The sequence below is a fragment of the Athene noctua genome, chromosome 3, assembly GCF_965140245.1.
Source record: "Athene noctua chromosome 3, bAthNoc1.hap1.1, whole genome shotgun sequence".
NCBI lineage: Eukaryota > Metazoa > Chordata > Aves > Strigiformes > Strigidae > Athene > Athene noctua.
In genome coordinates this window covers 83,638,488-83,662,012 of record NC_134039.1, presented here as the reverse complement: position 1 = coordinate 83,662,012, position 23,525 = coordinate 83,638,488, and the positions used below count along the sequence as shown (strand labels likewise).

Here is a 23,525-nt window from a genome sequence, read left to right as displayed (position 1 = left end):
CAGTACAAGCAAGATAGTGACAAACGGGATCAAATTCATTGGTGGCCACCAAGATGATTGTGGTGCTGGAGCACAGAACATAGTGGGTGAGGCTGAGACAGCTGGGCTTGGTCAATCTTAAGAAAAAAGACCCCCAGTGAATCTTGTTGCTGTCTGCAACCACTTAATCAGAAGGTAAAGATGGAGACTGACACGTCTCCAAAATGCACAGGTAAAGGACAAGAGGCAACAGAAACGAGTTGCAACAGGTGAAATTCAGCGTAGGAGTGAGCTATCAGGAAAAACTTTTTCACTGTGAAGATGGCCACACGTTTCTGCTGATCCCATGGTACTTCTGCTGCAGTCAGAACTCCAAGTCTCTAGGTGGTGCTCCAAGATTTAGGTTAACATCTGCTTCTCTGCTTTTAACAGGAGTTGTGGTCAACGGGCAGCTTGTTGGGGCCAAGAAAACAGAGAATAAGAAACTCAACACATACTTTGGCAAAATTGGGTTTTATTTCAAAAACAAAGGCCTGAAAGTGGAGATCACCACAGAAACAATAACGCTGAAAGATGGATCTTATGGCATCACACTGACCTGGTCTGACACGGGGCACATCATTCGGAAACAGTAAGTTGCTGAGCATTTGTTGTCTGCCCTGCGGAAACCGTTTGTGACCCAGCATTGGGCTGACCCAGCTACGGGTGGGATCTCTGTCACGGGGTGCCTACATGTGGGCACATGAATCTTAGCTACTCACGTTGTAGTTAATGGAATTAGGCAGCAGGGACAAGAGAGCAATTTAGTTTGCCAGACACAAGTAGAAAGAGCTGAATTCCTCTCCTTACTGCTGACAGCGTTAGCCAATACCAGGATTCAGTTGCCTAAACACAAGCACCTAATGTATATGAGGGGCCTTCAGGGTTCCTGACAGGATGGGAGACACGACTCACAACATCCAGGAGACCTTCACCTGCAAATTAACATCTAGCAGCTGTGCTGGACACCCTACAGCACTAGACAATGTGATTTAAGCAGTAGGATCCCTTCCAACATCTCCATTCATTGTAGCAAGAGCTTAAATTTGTAAGGCAAGATTTGGTACTTGAACATGAGCATGAAGTGTCTGTCCTGTCAGGCACTGTCCTGCCAGAGCTCTGTGTGCCACTCCCAAGGCTGTAGGTTTCTGTTGGATCCTCAGTCATATCTGCCAGGCCCCCGTGGGTGTTCTGGATGCCCAAAAGCATCTCAAGGGGCCAGAAAGCTTATGTGTGAGCAGCTGAACTGAGCCCTTCCCTTGGTTCATCTCTGCTAGGCTTCTCGTATCTGTGAAGAAAGAAAGCAACGTTACTATCACCGTGGGTGAGGAGATGTCCTTCATGGTTTTGCTGCACCGTGTGTGGAAGAATCACCCAGTTAACGTTGACTTCCTGGGAATCTACATTCCCCCTGAAAACCAGTTCTCTCCTGAAGCCCATGGGCTGATAGGTAAGGGCTGAGGGTCGGTCAGTGGGGATGGTGAGGAACCACAAAGGGGTTTTGCTAGATCTCTAAGTGAATCAGTTGGTGTCAGTGTCCTGATGGGGAAGGTGTGAAAATTGCTCTAAGAGAAAATGAGGGAGATTCCTCTAATGTCCTGCAAGCCCCAAGGAGATTGTAGGACATCAGGCTCGAGGAGATTGTTCCTCATCCCAGCTGTGGAGGGTGTTTTCAAAACAGACCTGACTAGTCCTGGCGACACTGTGATTGGGGCTTTCCCGGCCTGGCTAATCTGCTGTGAGTTGAAAGTAAAAAAATGGAAACAACCCCCTCAAACCTTCTTTCTGAGAAGACTTCTGTGCAAATGTTTGTAATTCAGCCCTCCCCTGAACGACAGCCCTTTTTCTGGCAATGGTATAAAACAAAACCAAGCGCTCCGTTCATATGGAAAATCAGCCCTCCAAGCCCTGGACCCACCCAAGGCTCCTTTTAAGATGTGGGAATCCTGAGCAGCAGAGGTTGTTTTCCAAAATACTCTTTGCAGCTCCAGTCTTCGTTCTTAGAATAAGTTTGCTGGCTCAAAAGCAGAGCTTTTCACTCTCCCAGCGTGGGTGATCTGATAGCGCTGGAGACACGGTGCCCTGTGATCCACGTAGGAGTGGTTTGCCAGCTGCAGCTAGTTTGATTTTCCAAAAGTGCCCAGAAGCAGCAGCTTACACGAGAGCCTCAAAGGTTAGGACATGCAAAGAGTTTTAAACCTCTCTTTGATCAGGTCAGTTTGCGTCTGAACCAGAAGTGTATATCCACCACCAAAGACCTGGGCAAGCTCCAGGGAAACCACAAGCCACCATGGAAGTGAAAGGCAACAAGCTCACTGTTACCAGGTAGGAATAAAGCGCTTTACTGCTCTCTTTCTAAATCTGACTTCTTTTTAATCACATCAATGACTGCAGGCTGATTGGATCTTGGGGAAAAAAAAAAACAACTGTTTTCTCTCTGCTAATAACGTGGTTTTAGCAGTTGGCAAAACACTTGGGACAAGTTGGGTTCTTTCAGATTTGTGCATGAACAGTTCTGGCTGTACTGCTGCCCAGCATCTGACCTTGGACAGGCCACGTCAAACTGCCTGGGACCCCCACCAAAGGGCCCCCGAGGTCTAGAACTGTAAAATTAATTGCGTTTGGTGGCTGTTTCCACCTCCTGCTGGTGGAAGACACCTGTCTCACCACTGCGGCAGAGCAGCGCCGTGAACGAGCAGGACGATGAGTGTCTTCTTGTCTCCGTGTCCTGGGGTGAGTTTCATTTCGGGTGGCCTCTCCCTCACAGGGGACTGCAGAAGGACTACAGGACGGAGCGCGTGCTCGGGACTGACGTGCAGTGCTGGTTTGTGCACAACAGCGGGAAGGGTTTCATAGATGGCCACTACAAGGATTACCTCGTCCCCCACCTGTACAGCTTTCTGAAGAAACCCTGAATGCTCCAACACAAAACCAGTTTGTTACAAAAAATTCTTATCTGCTCCTTCACGCCCAAACAACTCTTCTGAACAGCAGCTGTCAGCCTAGCCCGATCAACTGAAGGCAACTTCACCACCATTTGCTTTATAAATGATCAGTGTTTCAAAGCCATGTAACTAACTCCCTTTTCCGTTAAAAAATGAAATCTGTAATAAAGTGACCTGCTGGGTTGTAGTAGGTATCTTGCTCTTGCCACGTCTGATTTAGTGGATATTAAACCCCATTAAAAATGTCAGCTGGTTTTGTAATACACATTTCACAGACTTGTAGCAGCATGGTGGCTCCTGCAGTATGGCTGAAGCACACGACCAGATTTAGTACTTACACCTTCGCTTTTTCAGACTTCTGGGAAAATCTAAATCATGCACTGCTGGACTGAACAAAAAGGAGGATATGCATTAGATACGAGAGAAATTTAACAGAAAAATGAACACGGGCTCTGCAGTGGGTATCATGAGGAGTCTCCAGTCTTTAAGGATGGGTTAACCAGTGACAAGGAGTGTTCTTGAAATAAGTGATGCTGTCATACAGCAGGAAAATTAATTACATGAGTCTTAAGACAACCTCCAGCCTATTTTTTTGTGAAAATTTCAGCATCACAGTGGAGTTCACACACAGATACAAATCTGGGAAAGCAGAAAACAGACTATAAAGGAATCACCATCAATACTAAAAGCTTCCCTTCCAGTGGGATTAGCTCCCAAAAGATGCCTTGCTCTTCCGGAGTACTCAGCAATGAGTGAGATCAGGAGTGAAACTAATATATACATCCATGTACTTAGAGCCAGATTTAAAACTCTGCTTTCCAGCAACCTTAGGAAAAAACTGTTGGCCAGATTCTTCTCAGCCACCCTAACCTAGAAAGGTGACTCAAGTAACCTACTTGCCCTTCTGAAGTTCAGTTTCCTTCACTTATGAACTAAAGGCTGGTAGATGATCTTTCTTGCAGCCGTGGTTGTCAGGAGTGAGGATCAATACGTTTTAAGTGTCTCTTCAAAGTAACTCTCAAAGCATAAGCAACTTCCCTACAAACCATTTATTGCTGCTTTGAACTCATTTATTAGCTTTGCCCCCTACAGCATCCTGCAGCAGGGAGTTCCCTAGTTTAACCAGGCTCTGTTTGGGGGGAGGAAAAACCTGTTGAGTGTGGTTTTAAATCCTCAAATCAGTAATTCCACTGTCTGTTTCCTTGCTTGTATGTGACTACAAGCAGTTAATAATCATTCTCTGGTCTTCTCCACACCATTTGTAACTTGTCTATTATATTTACTCTCTAGATATTTTTATATTATATATAATTAATATCAATATATGCTATTAATAATAATTCAATATAATATATATTATTTTCATTCCAGAACATTAGGTGTAATTATTTTCAGTGATACAGAAGCTGTCTGTTCACTTATCCTCACTACTCTCCTACATAGCTCTTCTCATCTGTACCCATTCTTTGAGAAAGGGCAGAGCTGCTTACACAATCCACGCTGCACTGAGCCTGAACTTACAGACCAGCGTGTCCTCTGCCTCCAGTTCCCTTCCTCCCATTTCTCCACTCTTTAGATTCCGCATTACTGCTTGACTCTGCCTTGCGTTCATGTCCGGGATCCCTGGGAAGCCATTTGATGTCCTGTGTGAGGTTATTTCAGGCTACTCCAGGCAGCAGCTGTTTCACTATGGCTCTGCAGTCTTTCCGTTTTCCTGCAGGGGTCCCCTAGAAACCACAAATCAACGAGACAGTGAACCTCTGTGCCAAGGAAAGGGACAAGGAACTGTGACTGGAACTGTTAAACTTTTAAACGCCCATGCTGAGATCTCCTCTGAAGGATGTGGGACAGATTGGTTTTCTCCCACAGACACACAGCCTAGCCCGGTGCAGACTGGACCATCAACTGATGGTTTGTGTTTTGCCTGGGACAACTTGGCTTTTTTTTTAAATTTTTTTTACACAACTAAGGCAGTGCACCAGCTGGGCACCTCGCTGTGCTCCGCGGTAGATGTAACCAACAGACACCTCACGCGTTTAAAAGGGCTGGTAAGAAATACACTGACCTAAGAAAGGTTTATGTTTATTCCTGAACTGCCTCAGAAATTAAACGTTGTACAAAATGTGACATTTTTTAAAAAATAAAAAAATAATGTTACGTAATTCAGCACGAGGAAGGTTGCTCGTGTAGCAGAGCAACAATGGAAGCATGAACAAAGGAAAAGGCTCTGGAAAACCAAAACTGTGATCACCAATTTGTATCTGCACACACACTGGCTGGCACCTCAGAAACCCCACGAGTAACACCCATCTGAAGATAAATTGCATATTAGCATTATTAGGAATTCTGACGAACAAGATGATGGAGGAGTGATGACTTGGATTCCAGAATCTCCGATGTGCTAACCACCAACGAGTTAGTGACAGCATGTAATAAACCAGCCCACTCTAACAACAACCAGGAAAATAATCCCTTGCAGCACAGTTACCTTCCTGCTATTCTCTTAATCCCATCCCCTTGTTCCTGCAGCCAGCACTCAGTTTTGGCTGCAGATGGAGAAGTGTTGTTTAGGCTCCACTGGCACTGACACACACGCTGCCTGCCTCAAGCGGCTATTGGTAGGTAATTCCATCTCTTACAGAGCTGCTAACATACTTCAGTAAATAAAATACTCCAGCTTGCAGCTATCTGCTATATTTTACAAAAGAAAATTGAACCAAATATTATAACTTTGATATAGAATCAGATGAAATATTTCCAATGATAAGATTTCCACAAACACGTTCTGTATAGCGATTTTTAAATAAATCCAGCTTGCTTGTGGTTGATTTCTATATACATTATAAATACATACACACACACAATTAAAACCCTGACATGGTAGAGTCTTGTGTCTGCCTGCAAGATGCCAGAAAGAGGTTTTTGGGAACCAAACTCTTCTCTGATCCACAATTAGCGCCTCAGGCGAGTTTGGAAATGTCTTCGTACTGGATATCTTCAACTCGTCGTCCTTTTAAAGGTCCCTGGAGTAGAAGAAATAAGATCAAAATATAAACTATGTTTGCTGAATTCCCAATAGGGAGCTTAATGTAAGATAGTAAAGGGGCTGTATAAAACCTCACCACATTTAGACATTTTTCAAGAAGCACAACCAAAGCCAATAGCACTGGAAATCACAGGCAGTGGCATTTTTACTCAGTGCTGCACAGACAACTACTTTGTGTTTAAGTGCTGTGTCCAAAAGCCACATATCAGTGCACACAGGAGGCTGTAGAGGGGATGCATGGCACAACGCATCCAAAAAAATTGCAGGTTTGGGATTTGCTTATGACACAATGTTTTCTGCTTTGTTATTTTCAGCTTGACCAAAGAATGTGACAGGGTCAACACTGTCCCAGAAATCTTTTTCACTTTCAGGACGCTTTTGTGTTAGTTAAAGTCCTTGGAATTTTGGGGCAAACATAAGCAGCTGTTTTGAATTAATTCACTGTGAACTTAGAAGTAGTAAAAGATTTAATTTTTAATACAAACTTCTTAGATATAAAAATCCTGGTCACACTACAATCAGAAAGAAAATTCTCACAGTCTTCTATGGTTTCCGGGAGTAGTTTAATCCATTTTTAATTTATAGACTCATAGTTCATGCAGGAAGGGGAAATCCTAACACTACAAGCATCAGAACTAGAGAAAAACTACCCTTGCTTTTCAAGGCCAGCATTATCACAGTCCTTAGCTCCAACCAAAGCTCCTTCTGTGGTTAGGACATCTGCACAGTCTCCTCAAGCAAATTCTCCAGAATCCAGTAAGGACTGAGCTTCTACAGCCCTTCTGTGAATGGGATCCTGATGGGGTCTCTCTCCTGCAAGCTGTGTTTAAGAAATCTGACTTTGAGCCAATATTCTCTCTGCTGTACCAACGAGTTTAAAGATTGGTTTTGCAGAGGAGGATAAAGAAGTAGCCACACAACCAGACATGACAACACGGCCTAATTTTAGCCCAGAGAAAGGTGGTATGTTAAAAACAAAAAGAACAAAGAACCATAATTGTTAACCATGAACAAAACAACAGATAAGCACATAAAGCCTCACGTTCAAGTCTGGAAAAGGCAGGAGAAAATTCACCTCCTTGCATATTTCACATTTTTTACCTTCCCACAAAACAGTACAACAGCCACATTCAAAATAAACACACAAAATATTTTGCAAGTCTCTTTCAAGTTCAAAACTTGCTAAATTCAGCATCCTGGCATCTTTTTAAAGGCAAACAGCAGAGTGTTAGTCTGCAATGGGGAATATGTGGCTGTTTCCCTACTGGTTGGAAAGAGGCAGGGGGTGACCACAGCATTTTGCACACCGTAAATCCCACCTGTAAGACAGGATTAATGATACCATCTGTCTTTGTGAAAGCTCTCCAACATAGATGAGAAGTGTGCTACACAAACAAGATCCTGCAGTGTTTGATACTTACAGAGTCGATGATTATTGTCGCTGAAAACCTCTTTTCATTGATAGATTCCAAGATGCCTTCATTCCCCCTGTAACCACCATTTAACACCATCACTTTCTTGCCTGAAATGAGAAATGAGAAAACGGTTATACAACAGGGCTTCCAACTTCTTTTGATGGAGATGTGTTCTCCACTGACAGCTGAAGGACAGGTCTCTCCCAGCAGCTCCAGCAAGCAGCGCCCAGCTCTGCCCTACAGCCTGCCCATTTCCAAAGCAACCTGAACCACTGCTCCAGGCTACGCTGATACTATGGGCACAAACTACTGAAACTACATCAGGGAAAGAATCACTGAGCCACAGGATGTTTTGGGTCAGAAGGGACATCAAAGACCATCTAGTCCAAGCCCCCTGCCCTGGGCAGGGCCACCTTCCACCAGCCCAGGTTGCCCAAAGCCCCGTCCAACCTGGCCTTGAACCCTGCCAGGGAGGGGGCAGCCACAGCTTCTCTGGGCAGCCTGTGCCAGGGCCTCACCCCCCTCACAGGGAACAATTTCTTCCTTATAGCTATCTAATCTAAATCTACTCTTTTTCAGTTTAAAATCATTATCCCTCATCCTATTACTACAAGCCTGTGTGAAAAGCCCCTCCTCATCTTTCCTGTAGCCCCTTTAAGTCCTGGGAGGCTGCTCTAAGGTCTCTCCAGAGCCTTCTCTCCTCCAGCTGAACACCCCCAACTCTCTCAGCCTGTCCTCACAGGGGGGTGCTCCAGCCCCCCCGAGCATCTTCGTGGCCTCCTCCGGACCCACTCCAGCAGGTCCGTGTCCTTCTGCTGTTGATGCCCCAGAGCTGAGTGCAATAATCCAGGTAGGGTCTCACAAGAGTGGAACAGAGGGGGAGAATCACCCACCTCGCCCTGCTGGCCACACTTCTCTTGATGCAGCCCAGGACAGGGTTGGCTTTCTGGGCTGCGAGCGCACAGCGCTGGCTCACAGTCAGTTTTCCATCCACTAATATCCCCAAGTCCTTCTTGGGGCTGCTCTCAATCCACTCATCGCCCAGCCTGGATTTGTGTTTGGGATGGCCCCGACCCACGTGCAGGAGCTTGCACTTGGTATCGTTGAACTTCATGAGGTTTGCACAGGCCCACCTTTCCAGCCTGACAAGGTTTGAGAGGAAGATGCCAAAGCTGTTTCTCCCACGTCCCATTCCCTGTACTAATGGCTCAGTGCAACTCCTTTTTGCCTTGTCTCACACAGGCAGTCCCTTCGGACATCCATCCCGGTGCAAGGGTGGGCAGAGCTCACCTGCAAGTGCCATTATGTTAAGGAGCTCTCGCAGACACCATCAATGAGCTCGTCACCAGCTGCAGAAATGCAGAATGCAGCAGGTCTGGTGAAGAATCTGTGAATCCTGAAATCCTACACCCTGTTTCCCCCTACGCTGACATTGTTCTGCTCACTGCTACCCTGACCATTCCCTGAAATATGGATCAGATGTTACACACAGACGTTAGCATGTACCAGCCAAAGAAATGCCAGCGAACCAAACAGAAGATGAGGTAAGCTTTGCCAAGGGCCCACAGTTATTTGAGGCATTACTTTAGAGGGAAGATACAGGATAAACATGACTAAGAGCTCCGTAGGGCTCCCAGAGATGTTTCCTGGCAGCTGAAAGTGCTTTCATCTCATCAAATCAACTGATTCCTAAAGCACTTCTGTCTTCTCAGAAAACAATCTAATTCTTATGAGAAGGGACTGTGAGGACTCAAAGCAGAAGCAATGTAGCAATTCCCTAGAAAGTAACCAGAGGATATTTGGTAAATGATCAGAGTAGCTTATGAAATGTTGTCCCAAGAGCAAGATGGCTCTGGTTCTGGTACTTTCAAGGGGATGAATGATTGTTTAAAAGAACTGAAATGTTAAGTTTTGCAGTGACAGCTAAGATGAAAAATGAACAGAACAGCTATACCTGGTGCGGGTATTACAGTTTCCAGATGTGTCTGATCAAGCTTCAGTTTGTCTCCAGAGTCAATCATCTTCACAACTGCTGTGTATTTGTCAATCACTTCCTGTTGTGAAAGGCAGAGGCCAATCAGAAAAGTAAAAAAACATTTTCTCTAAATTTATATTTCAAAATCAACAAACTCGGGGACCACGAGTCTGCACTTCTACATTTTCAAAAGCATCAAGAACTTTTGAACTGTCCTAAAGGCATCCAGCTTTCACGAGGTGCTGACCGGCCCCACTCTGAAGTTAAAAGGGCTCCCCTTGAACATCAGTAACTGGTCTAACTGACCGCTATTTTTGTCAGCCTCATCTGAAGGTTTTGTCAGCCTTCGGGTCAGGTATCTTAGCTATTCTCTCAAAGACAGAGAGTAAATTAGAGGCTTCTTTCCCCCACATGAGGCTAAGCTGGCTGGAAGCCACACAGTAACAATTGGGATACTACCCCTCAATGAGGAGAAACATCACCGATCACCTCTGTGCCTAGCACAAACCGTGTCAACCTCTCACATTCACAGCTCAGCGGAAGACAGCGCTGCGACTCATAAACTCTCCATCAAAAAAAGCTGTCATTTTCACCTCTATACACTCTGGCTGATCATTCAAAATGCACCTGGGTGTCGTCTTTGGCACTTTTGCCAGAGACTGTTGAGCCTTGGACTATGTAGTACAACATCTTTTCACTGGCAGTGGCTAAAAGAAAGCACTTCCAAACAACAGAGCAAGGCTTACAGCCTGAAGATTTTTGTATGCAAATGGGATCTCGTTCAAAGGCAGGCTGCTGCTTAAGCATCAGTGCAAAACTGACTAGTCTGAGATTAAAATGCAATTGCACTGCTCCTGGTCATACCACAGTGACAAAGCGACTATTCTCTAAGATGGATGTGTTAATAGGGACAAAATATGCAGGATGAAAGAGTGCTTAAAGAAGGATCACTGAATAAATGACATTAAACCAATTCAGAGGTTCACCTCTTGTCCAGATCAAGTCCCAGTACGGCCAAGGGGACATTTCAGCCCCTGTCAGCGTTGATTTAAGACTGAACAACTTGCACAATGAAACAAAATTTCAGAAGTCATCTGATACCAGAAAAGTCTACCCAATGTCATGTGCTTCCATTTTCACACTTTACCTTAACAACTGCCTTCTTCTTGTGGTATTTCTCTCCAAGCTTTTTTGTTACAATTTTCACAATGATTTCCTGGAAGATTTGAAAGGAGGGGAAAAAAAAAAAAAAAGCTAAAATATACAAACAACTACACAACCTAAACTAATTGCACATTCAGGTCACTCCGACTCCAACCACTGTACAACACAGCACAGAAAGCAACAATAGTAAAAACTCAGCTTTTAGGAATTCGTCTCCATCCTCAAATTATTGCCTCGAAGTAGCATTTCTCAAGACTGTTTTATAAATACAGTTAAACTGGAATTCAGGATATAATGGCCAGCCCACAATGGGTCAAGGGCAGCACTCCTTCATCTAGAAGTCCAGTCAAAAAGTAGAAGCAGAGATGAGGTCTCTCAGCTCAAAGGCTGATGATGACTTCTACACCTCTGTGCGAGTCAACTACTATGCAGAAAGAAGAGGCTGTAAGCAATATCATGATTTAAACATGATCTGTAGAGACTCACAGTACCAACTCTTCAGTTAAAGAATCCCACCCCATCTCAGATCAGACATACCATGCTTCAGACTGCAGACCGTGCTCAACCAGAAGAGTGATTCCTCACAGATACTGCAGTATTTCACACTTGGCAGTTTGGAAAATAAGAGTGAATTTACTTTGGAATCTGCTTTTGGATCTTTACACAAATCAATAGCAGCTTTAGAGATGCAGAATTGGTTTTGTTTGGTATAATAATTTTTAAGACACTTACAGGCTGCAACCAGTAGTCTCTTCGAGATGTTCTTTTCTTCTCCTCTTCAAGCTACAGAACAACAACAAATAATGACCATTAACTTCCACTTTTTACTGCAGCTTTCCCACGTCTTTGAAAAGCTGAAGCAATTCTCCAGGCCCACATCAAGTTGGGAATAAAATCCCAAAAAACCCCACAACTAAGGGTAAGTCAGTCTGCGCTTGCTGCATAAAAATCAATCTCATGAGATCCAGCAATCCATGATAAAATGATGGAGATTTATATCTGGTTTTTGTCAAGTGTTTCTAGATATTTTCTCCTCTCTTAAAATCTGTATTTCTTTACCTCCAACATCTCAGTTGTCTGGGGAATAGGCACAGATGAGCAGCAGAAACCAGTTTTTAAGGGGAATTGAAATAATTTTGCCTGATAAGATATGAAAGTCTGAATTCCGCATGAACTGAAGGTCTGAGATCACTTCATAGAGACACCCCGGTGAAGCGGACATCGCCATAGGCATGGGGTTACAAAGACACAGATCCTGCATGATTATTACCTCCATAATCTCATCCAGTGCAGACTTCTTCTTTTTCTCTTTGGACTGACCAGAGCTATGAGCTGATTCTTTTCTTTTAACTGACCCTTCCACCATCTTCAGTGCATTCGGTCCAAGGACACTGCTGGAAGAGTAAGATGGTGTTTTCACAGCAGACCTTACACTGTTTTCTCTACCAAGACGCATCTGAAGAACTGGCTGTGCAAAAACACCTGCTGACCTATTTAATTTCAGTTGTGCAAGTCACCTTCCAGACCCTGCACACCTCCTTCTCTAGGACTGCATTTGGCAGCTAGAACTGATCTCCTTGAGGTGTAAACTCCATGTCCACTGATGGTTGCAGAATAAAAACAACCTAACGACCAGTTCACCAGTACAAAAGCAAAGAGTTGATCAGGGACTTGAGTTCAATGGAGAAGACAAAGGCGGGTCTGCAAATAAGGTTTTCAAATTCAAAAGGACAAACTTGTGGCTTTAGAGAAGCCAACTGGACAGAGTAACTCTCCATCATGGTAGACACCTAGAACTGCTTCCAGACAGAGATAATTAACCTATTCATCAGAGGAAGAAAACACATGGGAATCTGCAGAAAAGGGCTCCACGCCCAGAAAAGAAACACCATCTTCACAATCACATTCAAAAGAGGCAAAGAGCCCATGAGTTATTGAAATAAAAGAGCAATCAGCACAAAAACTTACATCTAAGGGATCAGGGAACATCTAGGTAAAGTGAGAACTGCCTAAAGACAGCTTGAGTCAAGCCGTTTTTATAAAAGACATTTGAATGCAGTAAAAAAAAAAAAAAAGTAGGTGTTCTCTCATCCTGAAAGATGAAGGTGGCAGCTGTGAGGCAGACAGTAAGGTAATACTAATACAGCCTTACAACAAATTGCATGTTCTGCCTGTGGTGAGGATGTTGGATACACTAGCAAAGGAAAGACAGGTAATAGGAATGAAGATACAGAAATGGCAGTAGAAGCAAAACTGAGAGAAAAATTGTATTTCAGAGGAAGTCTGGATAATCTCCATAGCAGAGTTCTGGAAGAAATAGCACATTAAGTGACAAATCAAACAGCAAGTACTTAAAACATCTCATACAGGGTAACATACAATTAAAACATAACAACTGCGCTGTCTACCTTTAAGAAGCAAAACAAATCTAGCTGTAAGGTTAGTAAAGGTTACTAAAGGACTGGTGGGTGTCAAAACAAATCTTATTCATTATGGACCCTGGGACAAGGAGTGGGACCACCAACACTCTTCAGGTGTGTCATCAATATGGAAGACACAAAAAAGAACTGGACAACAGAAGGGACTGGTTTACCTTGAAAACCATGTTTTAAAAAACACAAAATTCAACAGCACATTATGCAAGCTCACATACTTTGGAAAAGTTTACTCTGATTACCTTCTATCTACTGGGAGCTGTTTAAGAACAACAAAAGCAGAAAGGGGTCTGGCTATAATCACAGATGACAGCTACCAGTGTGGACCAGTCATGAAAGAGTCAAATGCAATCCTAGGAAGCATCAAGACAGACAAGCATTAGTGCCTTGTATAAGCCACGGTGACGTTTCATTTGCAGCATGCACAAATTCGATCAGCTCCCCTGTTCAAGATTACCTGAAACTGGAACAAGGACAAGGAAGGGATATTCAGCAGATCGGGGAAACTGGGAGAGGAGGCGAGCACCATGCAGCCCTGCTTGTAAAGCACAGTGAAGGCTGAGAGGCTAAAACTGTTCTCTACAAATACACTGTCTGCGAAAGCAAACACCAGAGAGAAAAAGAACTATTTATGTTAAATACCCATACCAACGAGAGAGCAACTGGTATAAACTGGCCAAGGACCACATTTACTTGGGAAATTACAGACAAGGTCCTAACCATGAGAGCAAACAGGTCCTGAAGGATCTTCCCTTGGGATTATAGGGCTGGGGAGACCCTAACTATGTACAGTGGAGGCTGATCAGTGTGCAGAGTTGCAGTACTACAGACAGGGAGTCGGTGACCTTGATAGCAGATTCTGCTCATTCCTTCATTAGAAGTAATTCTAATCTTACTTGCCCACTGACTGAGTTAAGCAGGGATTTGAGGATGCAAGACCTTGAGGAAGAGAAGCCCAGGGCTCCCAGTTTGCTGAAGGTCAGCCAGCATCAGAAGCCGTGCCCGCAGCAGTGGTGGTGACTCCCAGTTTCACAGCAGCCACACGGATGTCCAAGGGAAGGCACACCTTCCCTCTCACTGCCCTTCTCAGCAAGGCTCCAACACCACCTCAGTACCCAACCACCAGTATCCCCACACCCTCAAAACTCTACCATCCATTACCTACGATCTCCTGGTCCTATTTCTGCACCCTGCTCCTGTAATACAAGTGCCAGGTTTCTGTAGCTTGTGCTCTGAGCCCAGAAAGTGGGAAGGCAGGAAGCCCCACCGCACGCTGCACTGGGGTACTGAACATCAGGCTGAACAAAACTGATCCTCAGCAACAGCCAACAGCTGCAGGACACACCTCTACGCTCACACAGGGAAGCAGTTTCCGTATATGACTCTGAAGTGATTCCTGTATCACCCAGTGACATATAAACCACAGTCCAGTCACTTTACCATGAAATGGGTCTCCTAATTTTGCTGCTACACTACCATTACAGAGTTTACAGACAAGTATCTCATATGCTACAAAAAAAAAAATGTACTACTTGATACATGATTTCACATTCAGCCAAATTTTAGCAAGTACCTTAAGTATTCCTCACTGAAACTATTCAAGTGAGCGTCTGAATTAAGTTTCAGACTCATCTGAAGCACAACTCAACACTTAGGGATAATTTACAAGTTTTCCTCAAAGCCTGAAATCTGTATCTATTATTGCAAAGAAGTACTTTATTGTCTCATTTTCTGCCTGGCATATCTCCCATCAGATACCTTATCTAGGAGCTGAGCTTGTGATGAGAGGAAAGCCTTCGTTTTACCTGCAATACATTTAATCACAGTATTGCCTCACATGAAAAGATGTACTGCTCATCAAACAGTTTCACAGACTGCTATAAGTCAGTATTGTTTGCACTATTGATCCCTTTTGTCCTGCGTTGCTCGTGGTTATATGATGACAATTAAATGCATGAGCTTTAGAAAGATTTACATCAGGTAGATTTAACTTTTTAAATGATGATCAGAGCAAGTATTACCTTCAATTAGACAAGACAATCAAACCTTTTAGGAACTAAATTAACAAGTCATTCATAAAGGCAGCTGAGACTAGATGGCACTCGCTTCAAATGCTTTGACTGGATCCCTTATCCACCCTTTCACATAATAGTATCTTCCCAGAGGAACCTGTAACTGCCTATTACTTTATGGGCATCTGCCATGAACCATAGTGAATTCAAGAAGGCTTCTCACAGCACACGTTTAAGATACACCATTCATTTTAAATACAAAAGGAATCATGAAGTCACCTGGTATCCCCTCCTGAATAACATGACAGGATGAGATATTAGACTCCAAATATTTCAGGACAAGTTATATCTTCCTGCCCATACAGATATCATTGTCATGTAAGTGCTATGCAACAGTAAGGATTGCCCTTAAATTTTCTCACCTTGTTTTAGAAGATGCTGCTATTGAAGTACTTGCTCCTTTGTTTAAATTAAATGTAACTAAAAAATAAAAAGACATTACTCTATTTCTATCTTTAAATATAACTGCATTGAAGGATGTTACAATTTAAAAAAAATCTGTAAATGGAAAAGATCATACATTCGAAAACATTTACTCTGTTTAGTAATCTATGCTTTGGTTCAGCTTTTAAAATAAATTAGTTTAAACACCATAAGAAAGAATATTCTGTATTTCTATATTCCAGTTGTAACTGATTCACAGTGTGATCTCAAAGCACTTTATAACCAATCTCATAGCACTTTATGAAGCACCGAGCAGGCCTCAGCACTCATCTCATTTTAATCACAAAATCAGCTTCAGTAGGCTCTAGAAAATTACATGTATCAAAATCTGGTTACCTTTTTCTTCTTCATTTTCTCTGTTCAGTTCAGTATAGACTGGCTTTTCCTGCCAACAGAACACAAAACACATTTCAAGAGTTAAACAGAAAACTGAGCCAAGATATCATTTTTTTGGTGATCATTGATTAGCTCAGTTTTACAGACTACTGAGAGATTATTACAAGCAACTGTAATATTCAATCTGGCTTGATTCATAAGAAGATTATAAATTGAAAACATTATCTCATTACAGGCTCCTGTGCAAAACTCTCTAATTAACACTCTCTACAGAGATGCCGTCTAAACTTGCTTGATTCCAGCATGAAAGGAAAGTGGCCTTACTGTAAGTTTTTCCTATTTAAACCAGCATGATTAGACTGGTTTCTGGACAGACTGATAATCCAAAGAAGGAAATTCTGGAATCTTTCCAGATTTTTAGCACCGCAGGCTCAGACCATTTAAATTTCAATTAGTTTTAAATTAAGAAAAAGATAATTGTTTACTACAGCATTTAAATGTACCTATCAATACCCAGGATCAAATGGGAGGTTCCAGTCCCAGGCAACGACATGTATGAAAGTCATGGAATGACTCCAAATAAACAGATCCCAAATACCACACCAGCACTATCAAAATAAAACTTTTCACTATGCGGATTTGATAATCTCCCCTTGATTATCTCAGCCTCCCCACTGCTCAAGGTACTTGTTATGTGCAGCCCTAAAAGTTGTGAAATACCACATATGAAGACAAATCATGCTGTTTACTGTATTGTTTATTCTCCCTAAATTCAAGAGCAATTTTTAAATCACTAATCACTTGAGGAGCAGTAATTATTACTCCTTTAGTACTAAAGCAAACCAGGTGCAAAGTAACTCCAAGTTTTCCTCCAGAGCAGGTTATAACCTAAGATGATTGTATAGCAGAAAATTCAGACCATAAGTGAACTGATGTGGTGATTCAAGTATGGAAGAAGACAGTCTAAATCAAAGTCTGAAATGGCCAGGATCAGACATTAGGGCCACAGGGCACAATTCTACCAGATTTCAAAATCACATCAAATCTAAAAGGAGCTGAAACCTCTGCTGGTTTATTTATTATTTTTGAAACTGTGATTCCATAGAGGATCTTGATGTTCACCAGCTGTAAAGACCATCAGCAAGTCGGTTAGTCAAGGAAACATAACAAGCTGCAGTTTCAACAGAAACTAGTCAAGGCTGCTATCAGAAGTATCTGGGAGAAACCTATATTCCTTGTGGCTTAGAAAAGAACAGCAGTGCAGCCAAATATGCCCACTGTTTCTTGGTTAGAACTGGTGATGAGTTTGTAACCTGAAGCATGAAGCTTACTCATCACCTTCTAACCGACTGCAGAGGAACTACCAGTGCAAGGATCCCAGCAGCATCGAATTCACCACTGATTTAACCAAAAGGAGTTTTGAGCTGAAGGCTGACATACAGTGTAGTTTTCCTCACCAGTTCTTTCCCCTCCAAACCTCTTCTAACTTGTTGTTCAATGAATTTAGCAGTTTTTTCTTCATCATCAAGATCTTGTTTCTTCTTCCTCTCTTGTTCTTGTTGCCTGCGTATCGTCTCTGGGTCCCTATCAATATACTGAATATACCAGCCTTTTGGGGTCTCATCAACCTTGCAAAGACCTAAAAAGTTAATGCAAGATAAAGTAAGAATAATACTCACAAAGGCAAGCAAGGGACGAAGAAAATCTCGAGATCATTTTCACAGTCCAACGTTCACTATAACAACGCAGATACTTCACCACAAACAATATACCCCTTACTGGCCTGATAAAATTGACTTTGAATTATCTTTAGTATCTGTTTCTGCCCTTCAGCTAGCCAGTTCTATTTGGAAATAGGCCAGAGCACATAATAAAGTGGAGTGTTTTATAATACTTTCCTTACTGAAGAAAATGTTTCCTTCCCGCTGTTTTAACAAGGAAGAAAACAGAAATCTAACACATATAAACAATACACACTAATAGCATCATACTAAAGGAAACTTTACTGTGCTACACTATTGTTACTAACTCTCACTAGAGTGACTTCTATATGCCTCATGAATGTATCCTGCAGGACACAGGCAATCAGAGCCAAAGTAAACTTTCTGTCATACTACAGGGCCTTTTAATCTCTCTTCCTCCCACTGAAAACAAAACTAGAGATCTCAAGCTTTAACCCTTTCACTAGGCCAGGAATGAAAATGATTGCTTGCTTCTTGGCACCTTAAATAGGAAAGGACTCTGTAGCCATAAGCAATGTTCGATCATAGTTTTAATTTTTAAATAGCAACTGTTGGAAGTTGATTTAGAATTTAGCAGTATCTCCAGTAAACATAGACCAACTGATGAAAACAAGGAAAGGTCTGTGACTGACCCCTTTATCCCAGCCTTCTGACATTTTTCATAAGCAACTTCCTAATGGTTAGCACAGAAATACGTTTGGACATCTGTTAATATATATACAGGAAAGGAAGGGAAGAAAGAGAAAGAAAACGGGAGAACTAACATAAATGTTTACTGATCACTTATCAGCAATGCAATTACCCAATAATTTTAAAACTTCCCAACCCTGAGCAACTACACTTACCTTCTCTCCCCAGCCATTTAGTAAAATCAGTCAGTGTCTCCCACTGCGTGGCATTCATGTGGATGTGCTCTCGATGACTAATATATTCATTGTACACAATATTATTGTGGACTCTCTTTGTTCCTGAAATACAGAATTATTACTATTAAACAGAAGTACGGGACCTAGCAGAAAGCAACCAAAACTTCTTGCACAGAACTAATAAAAGACATCAAAAACAAACAAGCAAGCAAACAAACAGTAAAATATTTACCGAATCGCCTCCTGAGCAGTTCTAAGAAATCATTTCGGAATTCCCTTAGGGGATAAAAGAAAAGTATTTTAGTAAAATGGTAACAAAGTAATTTTCTATTGTCATTAACAATTAAATATCTGCAGTACAAACATGAGTATTGTTTTGAGCTGAGCATGACAAAATAGACACTCATTTCCTTTTTTCAGTAAAGTAGCATTAAACGCAGTATGCGTGCACACAGAAACACAATATGGTGCATGCACACACAAGTTAAATCTTCGAAAGGATAATACCCTTTCAAAGGGACAAAATGGAAAGAATGAAATCTAAACACTTTCCACTAATTGCTGGTATTTCATTACCAGGCGTCTTCCCAGGCTGACCAACACAAAACACAGGGCAGGACAAAGGGCAGCAGTGGTAGATTGATCACTCATCTCCCTGCTAATTCAAGGGCTTGAGAATAAAGCCTCGCTTCAGACTCGTGCTGAAGAGAGCTCTAGTCAACTCAGCTGTCACGCAGGCCAGCTGGACAAAGGACTGGGGGAAACTGTGGGACCTTAGTCACACCCCTGCCTTGTTATCTCTCTGTAATGGTTCTTTTTGCCGTTTGTAACTCTGCGTGTGTGGCAGTCGCTCAGCTGGGGCAGAGCGATGATGTGCTTTGTAGCACAGAGCAACCTAAACCAGAACTTGGACACAGGATAAAACTGTCAAATTTGATTAAATATCAAGGGTCTCTGAAACCTCTTACATGCCTTCAAAAGTGACATCGCCTAAATTTTCAAACTGCCATTAAATAAAGAGCTGACGCTAAAATGTACCAGAATAAAGTGTATTCAGTGGGACATGACTGGGCCTTACAGATGATAATAATAATAATTATATGGCTGTGGTCGTACAGGAGTGAAGATCTGCGTAAGAATATGTATAGCAGACTTACTCAGAAAAGTAATCCATGAATTGCTGAGGATTTTCAGAAGCCAGGAGCAATTGCCTCTGGTGGGACTCAGACATACAATGACATTTGAAGCCATTCTATAAAATAAAAATAAATACTTTATCTGTCCTTGTCTCAATTTGCAACAGTCACATAGCTGAAGAGTATTAAAAATAACGTTTTATAAGTGAAATCTCTTGGAGGCTCCAGAGAAAACACCTTAGCTCAGCCATAGCCTACCAGGCAAGCCAGAAACAAAACTCGTCCCGAGGCCAAGAGCCTCCAGACAAACTGTGAAAGGTGTTATGAGATAGGAGATTCCGGCAGTCCTCTGTCTCTTGTGGAACTGGATAGACACAGCACCACCCAGGTCCACCCAGGACCTATCCACGTGCTTGTGCAAGAGCGCTGGAAATATCTGCTGGCTCCCTGCCTGACCAACACCAAACGTGTAATGAGGGGATGGTGCCCTGGGAGCACCCAAGCTATGCACTGCGGTCGTTTGGCCTCCTCTGGCACAGGGCTGAAGTCATGAGAGCTCCCCAAAAAGCATCGAGACATAGAACGTTTGGCTGTATCCTTTTTCCATCTAAAATAATTCTTTTTCATTACACTATGATTAAATCTACAGCAAATTTCAGTACACAGGAGCCCCACCCCCTTATAAAGTGGTGAAGTTTTTTTGCTTGTAATCACTGGGAAGAGAATAGGATTTGAGCTTCTTGAGCAAAAGGGAGCTGGGAGCAGAAACAGCTGAAGAACAATACAATTAAACATCCACAGGATGCTTTACTTCTTTAGGGCATGTTAAAGAGGCTATTCATGGAGAACTGAAAAATAAAAGCACAGTTAGCCCAAACCAAGGTACTTTCAGAGCACAGATGTGGTGGAAATCAGGAAGAAGACACTCACATCTCACAGGCATCTGGGTCCAAGTGAAGAGACAAGTGAAAGGAAGAGGGGTAAGATTCAGAAAAAAGCATCTCTTCGTAACAGGAGAGGAAAGGAAGAAACCGAGCCAGAATCAGAAAGGAGTCATCAGTACAAGAAAGACATGGACCTGTTGGAAAGGGTCCAGAGGAGGACCACAAAAATCACAGAATCACAGGATGGTTTGGGTTGGAAGGGACCTTAAAGACCATCTAGTCCCAACCCCCTGCCCTGGGCAGGGCCACCTTCCACTAGCCCAGGTTGCCCAAAGCCCCGTCCAGCCTGGCCTTGAACCCTTCCAGGGAGGGGGCAGCCACAGCTGCTCTGGGCAACCTGTGCCAGGGCCTCACCACCCTCACAGGAAAGAATTTCTTCCTTATATCTAATCTAAATCTGCCCTCTTTCAGTTTAAAGCTGTCACCCCTCATCCTATCCCTACACCCCTGATCAAGAGTCCCTCCCCATCTTTTCCTGCAGCCGCTTTAAGTACGGGAAGGTGCTATAAGGTCTCCCTGGAGCCTTCTCTGCTCCAGCTGAACCCCCCAACTCTCTCAGCCTGTCCTCCCTCACAGGGGAGTGCTCCAGCCCCTGATCATCTCCATGGCCTCCTCTGGACCCGCTCCAACAGGCCCACATCCTTCTGATGTTGGTGCCCCCAGAGCTGGACACAGCACTGCAGGAAGGGTCTCATGAGAGCAGAATAGAGGGGGACAATCCCCTCCCTTGACCTGCTGGCCACACTTTTCTGGATGCAGTCCAGGCTATGGTTGGCTTTCTGGGCTGCAAGCACCCATTTCTGGCTCACAGTCAGTTTTTCATCTTGCAGTACCCCCAAGTCCTTCTCCACAGGGCTGTTCACAATCCACTCATTGCCCAACCTGTATTTGTTCTTGGGATTGACTTGACCCATGTGCAGGACCTTGCACTTGGCCTTGTTGAACTCCATGAGGTTTGCCCATCCCACCTCTCCAGCCTGTCCAGGTCCCTCTGGATGGCACATCCCTTCCCTCCAGCATGTCACCGCACCGCACAGCTTGGTGGTGTTGGTAGATGTGCCGAGGGTGCACTCGATCCCACTGTCCATGTCACTGACAAAGATGTTAAACAGCACCAGTCCAAACACCAAGCCCTGAGGACACCACTCGTCACTGCTCTCCACCTGGACATGGAGCCGTTGACCGCAACTCTGAGTGAGACCATCCAGCCAATTCCTGATCCACCGAGCGGTCCATCATCACATCCATGTCTCTCCAATTTAAAAACAAGGATGTCATGCAGGACAGTGTCAGACACTTTGCACAGTCCAGGTGGATGATGTCAGTTGCTCTTCCCTTGTCCACCAGTGCTGTAACCCCATCATAGAAGGCCACCAAATTGATCAGGCTTGATTTGCCCCTAGTGAAGCCATGTTGGCTGTCACCAATTACCTCCTTATTTTCCATATGCCCTAGCATAGTTTCCTGGAGGATCCACCCCATGACCTTGCCATGTACAGAGATGAGACTGACTGGCCAGTAATTCCCCTACAGATCAGAGGGCTGGAGTGCCTCTCCATGAGGACAGGCTGAGAATGTTGGGGTTGTTCAGCCTGGAGAAGGCTCCAGGGAGACCTTACTGCAGTCTTCTGGTACTTAAAGGGGGTTTATAAGAAAGATGGGGACATTTTTATCAGGGTCTGTAGCAATAGGACAAGGTGTAACAGTTTTAAACTAAAGGAAGGAAGATATAAGGAAAAAAAAATTTATGAAGGTGATGAAACACTGACACAGTTTGCCCAGAGAGGTGGTAGATGCCCCATGTCTGGAAACATTCAAGGTCAGGATGGACAGAGCTCTGAGCAACCTGACTGAGTTGAAGATGTCCCTGCTCGTTGCAGAGGAGTTAAACTAGATGACCTTTAGAGGTCCCTTCCAATCCAAACTATTCTATGATTCTATGAAAAGAGACCTCACCGTGCTCAAGACGTGCATATCGCTGCACCCACCCTGCCCCCAAGGGATAGCACAGCTACCCTCAACTCCCCTCTAAGGCAGATGTGAGCCACTTAATTCTTAATCCCATTGCCCTTTCAAGGTGTGTATGAGGGAATTAGCCCTCCAGGGGGTTAGGGGCCACCCTGGGCTCCCTCTCACCCTGGGTTAATCAGTCACTCTGCAGGGGATTGAACTTCCCCAGAGATGAATCAGGGCCAACATGCTTTCTCCAGAGTGGATGAGGACTTGTCCCATGGGGGATTACAACTGTGGTCCCAAGAGGGACTGGGGACCCCCAATGGAGAATAATGGCCCTCTCCTGTGCTTCCCTCGAGAGTCAAGGCTCTCTGTGCTCCCAGCAAGTAAGGCCAGGATGCTCCCTAGAAGGATCGCACCCCACATATGGGATCAGAGCACCCACAGGGAGACTGGGGACACTTACTAGGGGAATCTGAGCCAGGCACCCCCACACACACCCCTCGCAAAGGAACTGGAGAAGACTACAAAAAAGTTACAAGGCCTCATATCCCCTAAGAGAATCGCAACCCCCACAGGAGGATTAGAGACCCCTACAAGGGCGTTTGGAGCCCCCTCGGTGGCACTGGGGACGCTCAAAACGGTGATCAGAGCCCCCACAAGGGGAGCGAGAACCCCAACTGAGGGAATCTGAGGCCCGCAAGGGAACCACCCCCTTCAAGGAGACCGAGGTTCGCTACCAGGGATGTCGGAGCCCCCCCGTGCCCTCTCACGGAGGATCACCAGCCCCCCCTGAAGGGACCGGGGCCCGCCGCGCTCCCCCGCCACAGGCCCGGCCACCGCCGGGGCGAGTTTACCTCATCGCGGCACTGCTTCTGGCACATCTGACAGTACCAGCGCAGCTTCTGCAGCCCTTTGGACTTGATACGGTTGGCGATGGCCTTAGGGCTGAGGAAATCCGACTTGCCCATGGCGGCGCCGCCGACCCTCGGCCACCACCGTCCCGGCCCCGCCGGAAGTGACGTCCCGCGCCC

General features: G+C 44.1%; 2 protein-coding genes across 3 annotated transcripts in view; one reads left to right on the top strand and one right to left on the bottom strand.

The window, feature by feature from the left end:
* Nucleotides 1-5,510, top strand: part of ITIH2 (inter-alpha-trypsin inhibitor heavy chain 2) — a 30,404-nt gene extending 24,894 nt beyond the window's left edge. The window contains exons 18-21 of the mRNA XM_074903520.1: nt 412-610; nt 1,296-1,468; nt 2,232-2,343; nt 2,786-5,510. Coding sequence (XP_074759621.1) covers nt 412-610; nt 1,296-1,468; nt 2,232-2,343; nt 2,786-2,933 — 632 coding nt within the window. The 3' untranslated portion in view covers nt 2,934-5,510. The remainder of the gene's footprint in view (nt 1-411; nt 611-1,295; nt 1,469-2,231; nt 2,344-2,785) is intronic.
* Nucleotides 5,511-5,641: 131 nt separating this feature from the next.
* On the bottom strand, nt 5,642-23,496 carry KIN (Kin17 DNA and RNA binding protein). 2 transcript variants are annotated; one of them, XM_074903521.1, is made up of 13 exons: nt 23,349-23,496; nt 19,616-19,710; nt 18,691-18,734; nt 18,438-18,560; nt 17,308-17,489; nt 15,851-15,899; nt 15,433-15,490; nt 11,834-11,957; nt 11,296-11,346; nt 10,547-10,615; nt 9,379-9,478; nt 7,431-7,531; nt 5,642-5,986 (listed from the first exon to the last, which is right to left on the bottom strand). In XM_074903521.1, the coding sequence occupies exons 1-13, from the start codon at nt 23,460-23,462 to the stop codon at nt 5,924-5,926; spliced, it is 1,173 nt and encodes a 390-aa protein (XP_074759622.1). In that variant the 5' UTR covers nt 23,463-23,496; the 3' UTR covers nt 5,642-5,923. The 2 variants fall into 2 exon arrangements, with proteins under 2 accessions (XP_074759622.1, XP_074759623.1); XM_074903522.1 differs by having other exon boundaries at nt 11,834-11,954.
* Nucleotides 23,497-23,525: the final 29 nt, after the last annotated feature.